Genomic DNA, 8257 nt, shown 5'->3' on the forward strand with positions numbered 1-8257 from the left:
GACGCACGTAAAGGTCAAACTACGACGCACGTAAAGGTCAAACTACGACGCACGTAAAGGTCAAACTACGACGCACGTAAAGGTCAAACTCCGACGCACGTAAAGGACAAACTACCACGCATAAATACGACGCACGTAAAGGTCAAACTATGACGCACGTGGACGTTAAACTAGCACGCACGTGAAGGCTAAAGTACGAGGCACGTGGACGTTAAACTACGAACACACGTAAAGGTCAAGTAGGACGCACGTCGCTTCGCACGAACTATTAATATATCGGTGAAATATCGGCGCTTTTTTACCGATACCGATTATCGGTGGAACGTAAATATCGGCCGATAATATCGGTGAACCGATATATCGGTCGACCTCTAGTAATTTATATATCTTTGCGCGGGCAAGAACATTCGTTAAAACACGGTTGTTTTACACACCATTTTCCTGCTTATGAGTTGCTACATATGTACAATTTGTACAACCCATAAGGGACCAATGGGTTGGAGCAATAAATGTTAGGGGTCTTGCTCAAGGACACACAACAACAATGGTTGCAGCGCCGAGCTTTGAACCCGTAAACTCTGGACTAGAGGCAGGTGCTCAAAACACTTTGCCACGGCGCCTTTCAATGAAATGTGGCAGTGTATTATTATAAAGATTGTCTTTGCCCCACAACTTGAGAATAAATAAGTGTAATTCATTCATACTATCTTTAAAAGCATCCAAACTACAAATAGTACAATAAAAAAAAACAATTTTCAATTTACCTTTAAACTGTAAAACTTAGCACAGAACAATCTTTCATTTTCTAAATTCCATCCACAAAGAATTTTATCTCTAATCATTAAAAGTTAAATTCTACTCCACGTAGTACTTCTTTGGGTGCAAAAGCCAGGTTCAAGCTACAGGACACAGCTACCCCCTTCTAACAAAACATATACAGTCTGATACAGAGTCTGCTTTATGGCATCAAAATTTTATATAATAATAATGTAAAAAATAAAATCTTTTATGTTTAGGTCTAAACCAACTTTATCAAATACTTGCACTGGCTTTACTTTATATGACCTTGAATATAACTGTGTACACTGACACTAGATTCGCGTTCTGTCCACTATAATAACATTTTCGCTTACACTTGTTGATTGTGATAATAAACCAAACACTGAAGTTAAAACAACAACAATCCTCTACTGCCCACATGAGTATTAACCTTAGAGTAAATACCTATCGACTGGTGGCGCTCTATTCAACAATAGGCTATCGCAACTTTGGGCCGTAGTATTAATGGATTTAGCGAAACTGTTGTTGGACTTTTTTAGAATCAGGTTCTATGCACTTCCACAAAGTAGCGTTAGGAAGTTACCAGCGAATTGGAATGAAAAAGAAAGTTTACCCATGCCGCTGGTATTTAGACATCGTTCTTCACATTGCTTGGTAAATTTACTATCCCGTTACCCATATATATTCATATACATTGTTGGTAACTCCAGTAATCGTCATAAAGTTGAACGGTTTGGTTTGGATAGGAATTTTTCTGGGAAAGTTTGTTTTCAGCCCATTCAGCACGGCAATCAATTGCGGCCTATATCCTTCCGTTTAGGGAACACACAGTAGCATATACGCAAAAGACAAAGCATTTAAGCAGGGTTTCAAATAACACTGTAATCGATTAATACCAATCACACACTTCAGGAGTCGGGGGTAGCTTTATTAATTGGTCACGAACCGAGAACACGTTATACAGAAAATAAATTATAGTCCTTCATTCACGCAGCAGCATTGCCCACTAGCTTACAATCGAGTTGTTGTTTTCGCAATATTTATGATTTCGACAAATCCAACAACCGACTGAAACACAAACGAACTCAAAATTAATTAAATCGAATATGGTGAAATTTAATTGCTTCAACAAAATGTGGGCCGTTATTATTTTAAGTTAAAAGTAGTCATCAAAAATGCATCTGTTAGATATATTGATGGCAAATTCACGTGTGCATTAGTATTGTGTATTTTACAAGTGCTGGAGTATTAACTAACCTACCGAGTGGTTGTTTAACCTTATAGGAAGTGCTGTAAACGGACATACAGTAAAAATAAACACAAGACAGTAGAAATTAGACAGTAGGAAGGGGGGAGATGGGACACCTTTCGCACGTATAATATCCAAATATACTGATCGTGTTTTAAACAATTAACAACGGTCTATGCCATTCGTAAGAATACAGTTTTATAATTCTTTGTATTTTTTGTTTACTACCAAATGAGATGAGAAAATGGAATGAAAAGGTGTCCCATCTTTCCCCACCCTACCATACGATACACAGCAGTCGTTGATAAAAAACTTATATTTAAAAAAATAACTAACTAAATATTAAAGCAAATAACTATTCTCAATTAAAAAGATTTTAACATGACATATATAGTAAAAGGTATACTTACGGTTGTAGGCCTTTGTACAATGGGAAGTAGGTATAACCCACGTCCTCGCTGATGAGTACGCACAATACCGTGTACATATGAAGATCTGGATTTAAAGCATAAACTGAAACACTTTACGTTAATCGACAATCTTGTACTAACCTTAATGCCTGTTCGGGAATAATATGTGAAATACTTTACCCTCGACGAGGCTACACAGCTGAATGCGATAATGCTGATCAGTAAGAACAAAATAAACTTCATAGTTCGGGCACAAGTATGGTGATAGTGCAGTTACTGTATACTTCTGTATACTACGGTTAACTGTTTCTATAACCCTCTTCCTCTGTCTACACAGAATAGACTTCCGTCGTTATTTGAGTCATACAATTGGAATCTCCAAGAAAATTTCGGACTTGTCTTGTACCTCAGTAATAGTGGAGGAAGATAGGACACCTTGGGCACACAATATCCATGTATCCTGATCTCGTTTTAAATAATCACTAACGGTCTATGGGATTCGTGAGGATATACAGTTTTATAAATCTTAGAATGTTCTTTGTTTACTACCAAATGGGACGAGAAAGTAAAATGAAAGTGTGTTCCATCTTCCCCACCCTACTATATATGATATTATAGGTATTTTAAAACTCATAAATAAAATACTCTTACGTAATAAACATGGTTGTCTTTTCAACCAATATATATATCACCTTCGCCTTAAATGCCTAAACCCATTAGATAGCGTATATGCCTATAAGCCTCGTGTGTATATATAGCTTAATATGAACTACCATGGCATATCAAGATTAATACCTAATATAACTCGTGAGGAGAAGGGACTATGGGTTTATAAAAGCAACGACCGTCGTAATTTGGCGGAGACAATTAAGCAGAAGGTGTAACGTGCACGCACAAAACAATTTTATTACGGAATTCAACACACAACGGGAAAGTGTCTGTGTATATGACATTGCGTTCATCACAATAAAAGATACAGGCATATCTGTGCTACAGATGCATTTAGAAGACGTTCTACGCAACTGTGATTGCTGGTGTCGGTACAAAGTCCAAGACCGATCCAGTATTTCCACAATAACCAGCTTTTCGACAAACTTGGCATCCAACTGCAATATATATACGTTTGATTTATCGGGTTTGGTTCAAGGTTTACTTGTAGCTATGTGATCAGATTCCAAAGTAAAAGCAAATACAAAACTTATTGAACATGGCTTTTATACTACTGGGGTATACGTTGATACCGAATAATATACTCGCACATATACTCTCAATTGTGTTTTCAACAGTTAACAACGCCATGAGGACGTTTATGAGTCTTTGTTTAAAACGAAGAATACGAACATGTACCATCTTACCCTAACGCACTATACAGAACAAAATGAAACAGTTTGTTGTAAGGAGTAAGTAAATGGCTACACCGACAACTATGATTAATATGATAAACCATGAATAACTTACGGTTTTTGTTTTTCACGCAGTTAGCCATGGGAATAATCCACCTTCGGGTGGTTGAGTTGAACATACAGTATCGTGTGCATATAAAAGTCTAAAAAACACAAATGTTACACCATGTATAGTGGTGTGGGGTAAGACGGGACATCTTATCGTCCGGTTTTTACGGTTATTTTATAGTTCCTTAAATGTTCTTTGATAACTACTAAACGGGGCAGGAAAATAGAATGAAAAGGTGTCCCATCTTCCCCGACTCTACTACATACAGTTGCAGTAAACAGACTTACCCTTGTTCTCCCTGCACTATCTGTGTAGGTAAAATATTGGACACCTGACGAGACTGCACAGCAAAAAGCCAGAATGCACAACACTATTAACACACCAACCTTCATAATGAGACTACAGTTAAAAGAACTCTATAACAGCTGCTACACTTTTCTCTTTGTATATATACCGTATACCCAATTTGTTTTATTCTTCCGAAACAATGGCTAACTTTCGTGATATGAGTCATATAGTTAGATTTTCCGACAAGGAAATTGGAGCTAATAAGTCTTTGAATTTCTGTATTGTCTTTTGCAGTAGACCATTCATTACACACATCAATTTTGAAGCGACCGAGTTATCCTGTTTAAATGAATTATGAGCGTATATGACATGGTATTTAAATTTAACTGAAATGTGAACGGAGATCGCTGAACTTCTGTTCAGGCAAACCGGTAGTAACATGGTCGTCTTTTAACCAATATAACCTATGCCTCGAATGTTTGAAACCACAGAGAGCATATACAGGTCTATCGTCATCCTCCTCTGTATATATAGCTAATAAAAACTACAATGACATAGGCAGTTGAATTGGGCAATCGCATATTCGTTATGTATCTTTTGCACTGCGTCATTGCGCGGTAAGTTAAAACTTCTGCCTCTTATAACCCTTATAAAAGTATACGGGTATATAGGAGTCTTGGCGCTGTTGTAGCAATTTCGGGTGACCATTGCTGGGCTCGATACTTAACGGCAGCTGACTCAGCGGTCTCTAGTAAGTTGCCCTAGCTAGTTGTAGGCCATACATTAAACAAATGAAAAAGTATGTATTAATAAATTACATGCATTTGTACTATAACGACCTGAATTTGTTGCCCCGCTTTCTATAGGAAAATACTTTACATTCATTTAATTATTCGTGTTACAAACTGAAGTATGTTTATAATCTCGTACGCCTATAACAGATTAACAGTTTTGTAGTTTCAGTAGTCAAAAGCCATATCACACATGCACGAAACAACTAACCATCTAAAACAAATTTCGTTTATTACTGAATGCAACACTCAACGTAAAAGCAGAGTATACCACATCAGTATACTATGGTAAAAGTGTCTGTATATATAACAATGCGTTCATCACAATACGGGATATACAGGTATATCATATGCTACACACGCATTTAGAAGACGTTCTATGCAGTGGTGTTTGCTGGTGTCGGTAAAACGTCAAAGATCGAACCGGTATTTCCGCAATAACCAGCGTTTCGACAAAACCAACATCGCCCTGCAATATATACGTTTAATTTACAGGGTTTGGTTTGAGACGGTTTTCCTGTAGCTATCTAAACAAAAAGTAAACGCAAATACAAACCTATTAAATATATGGCTCTTCATATATAGTAGGGTGGGGGAAGAAAGGACACCTGTAGCACATATAATATTCAAATAGCCTGATCATGTTTTAAACAATTAACAACGGTATATGTGATTCATGAGGATACGGTTTTACAATTCTTTAAATTGTCTTTGTTTACTACCAAGAAAAATGAAATGAACGGAATGAAATGGAGTGAAAAGGTGTTCCATCTTCCCCCACCATACTATACAGAACTGTGGGGTAAGATGAAAACCGTTAGCGGTAAATGTCCATCACTTCCTAGTCGTATTTTAACAATTTACAACGAGTTGCGAGGATATAGGGTTATTCATTTCTGCAAATATTCTTTGTTTGAACGAAAGAATGGAAACATGCGCCATCTTACCTCAACCCATCATAAAAAAATAATAAAATAATAAAACCGATAGTTGCAGTAGGAATAAACGGCTACACTGACAGAAATTAAAAATATGATAAATCATATTCAACTTACAATAAAGCCTGCAGTGAGCATCAGGGACAATCCACTGACGTGTTCTTGGGTTTAGGTAACAAAATTCTCCACATCTGACCAGACCCGACGAGACTGCACAGCAAAAAGCCAGAATGCACAACACTATTAACACACCAACCTTCATATTGAGACTGCAGTTAAAACGACTCTATACCACCTGCTACACTTACACTGTTTGTATATATACTGTATAGGCTACTCAATTTGTCTTGTCTGATATACAATGCCTAACTTTCGTGATACGAGTCCTTTAGTTAGATTTTCCGACAAGGAAATTGCAGCTAATAAGTCTTTGAATTTCTGAATTGTCATTTGCGGTAGACAATTAATTACACATCCATTTAAAGCGGGCGAGTTTATTATATTTTAATGAATTATGAGCGTAGGTATTTAAATATAACTGAAATAACAAAGAAATCAGATCGCTGAATTCCGGTTCACACAAGCCCCACTCGCCCGACATATGTAACAAGCAACTGAAACAAAAACAGTGTACTGTGGGGTAGAAGATGGATACCGTATATTAGCACATAATATCTCATATTTCATAATCGTGTTTTACTAATTAACAACGCTTTTTTAGAGTCGTGAGAATACGGTTGCATAATTCTGCAAGCAATTTTTGTTTACAATCAAATGGGATAATAAAATATTGAAAACTTGTTTCATTTTACCCCAACCTATAGGCTACATATATATACCTAACACATATAATATGTGAAGGCTATATTTCTATCCGACGCTCACTGTAGACCCTTAGCAGAGGTTGACATGGGGTTATATACTACAGTGCGCATAGCAAATAGGTTAAAGCTAGACTCACGTGGTGCACTCGATAACTTGCATTCACTAACAATGTAGGAATGAGCATTCCTCCTTGCGCAATGTTTAGTACAGTTAATCACGATCTGCATGTATGAATATTCCGCATGAATTAATCCAACTTTTGTAAAAATGGCACATAAAATATAAAAACTGGTTTGTTTTTCTTTAATGGGTTACAGTCACTGAGTCACACACCCGACTCCAACCGATATTCTTATCTAGAAAAAGCCGAACTATTTGCACGCTTTATCTAGCAGCTCGTCAGTTTACCTGGCGTATAACGCTAAGCTTTTTTCGTATGTTTACAGCTTTATATCACATGTCGTGTATACGTGTACCAAATAGTTTGTTATTATATTATAACAGCTTAACATATATCACACATTATACGTAGCACGTACGTAATAGTACTATATAGTAGGGTAGAGAAAAGATGGGATACCTTATCAGTTTTCTCATTCCATTTAGTAGTAAACAAAGAACATTCAAATAATTATGAAACCGTATTCTCACGACTCTTATAGGCTGTTGTTAATTGTTTAAAACACGATCAGGATATTTGGATAATATGTGCTAAAGGTGTCCCATCTTCCCCCACTCTACTATATAACATTATATGTTGTGTATATATACGTATACATAATATAGTATTAGCATTTGGAAATCAACATACCCGTTTCCCTTTGAAATAAACTGTCACTGTATTGGTGGCAGAACCGCTACGTGTGCTCGGTGCACGGGATTGTGAAACTGTGGTTAAATTGAGCAACTGCAGTTCTGTATCTGTTGTTGTCCCTACACCTGTAGAATCTAGTTCTTGGTACACCGAACTATCATCATCAAATCTATTCTGGTTGTCAAATGCAGCGGCATCGGATTTGCTGTTTTCTGCTTTCTGTTCGTCTGCCTGTTGTGCTGAACGAAGGCCGTCTCTCAATGCGTCCAATAAGAGTTTAAAAGCGCTTGCTTCGTCTCGCCTTTTTCCGGCAGCTGTAATTATAAAAGTCAACGTAAAAACGTAAATTGCAGCTACGAAGCGCAAATCAAACCTGAGGCAGTTGTGCAGAGAACAACGAGTAGAGAAATGAGGAAAATCTTCATCTTCGAGCCTACTGTGGAAATGAGATTCCCCTGAGCGCAGCAATTACCTTTATTAAGCTCCACATTCCGACTCATTACACGCATTTAAGATATATAGGAAGCTGTCGCTCGACAATTTTAAATATAAACTCCCACGCTACGCTGATCAAAACATGATTTTTTTAACAGGACATGCGTTCGGTTACACCGAGGGCTACTAGCTGTTTAAACTTTATGAGCTTGGTAACGATTTACTCCGATACTTGCTTGCAAACTTTTGCCGCATATTTTAGGAACTCGTGCCAA

At 37.2% G+C, this 8257-nt stretch overlaps 1 protein-coding gene and 1 long non-coding RNA gene across 2 annotated transcripts; both read right to left on the bottom strand.

Moving 5' to 3' along the window:
• Positions 1–1687: 1687 nt before the first annotated feature.
• LOC149733814 (uncharacterized) lies at positions 1688–2921 on the bottom strand. Its single transcript, XR_016385285.1, has 3 exons — positions 2581–2921; positions 2440–2524; positions 1688–1848 (listed from the first exon to the last, which is right to left on the bottom strand). It is a non-coding gene; the product is annotated as an uncharacterized LOC149733814 (long non-coding RNA).
• Positions 2922–3320: 399 nt separating this feature from the next.
• Positions 3321–8086, bottom strand: LOC149733815 (uncharacterized). Its single transcript, XM_089880838.1, has 7 exons — positions 7921–8086; positions 7545–7861; positions 6870–6954; positions 6026–6522; positions 4179–5439; positions 3898–3985; positions 3321–3545 (listed from the first exon to the last, which is right to left on the bottom strand). Exons 1-4 carry the CDS (start codon positions 8054–8056, stop codon positions 6464–6466), a joined length of 597 nt encoding a protein of 198 aa, XP_089736964.1. The 5' UTR covers positions 8057–8086; the 3' UTR covers positions 3321–3545; positions 3898–3985; positions 4179–5439; positions 6026–6463.
• Positions 8087–8257: the final 171 nt, after the last annotated feature.

Source organism: Ciona robusta, chromosome 7, assembly GCF_009617815.1.
Source record: "Ciona robusta chromosome 7, ASM961781v2".
NCBI classification, from domain to species: domain Eukaryota; kingdom Metazoa; phylum Chordata; class Ascidiacea; order Phlebobranchia; family Cionidae; genus Ciona; species Ciona robusta.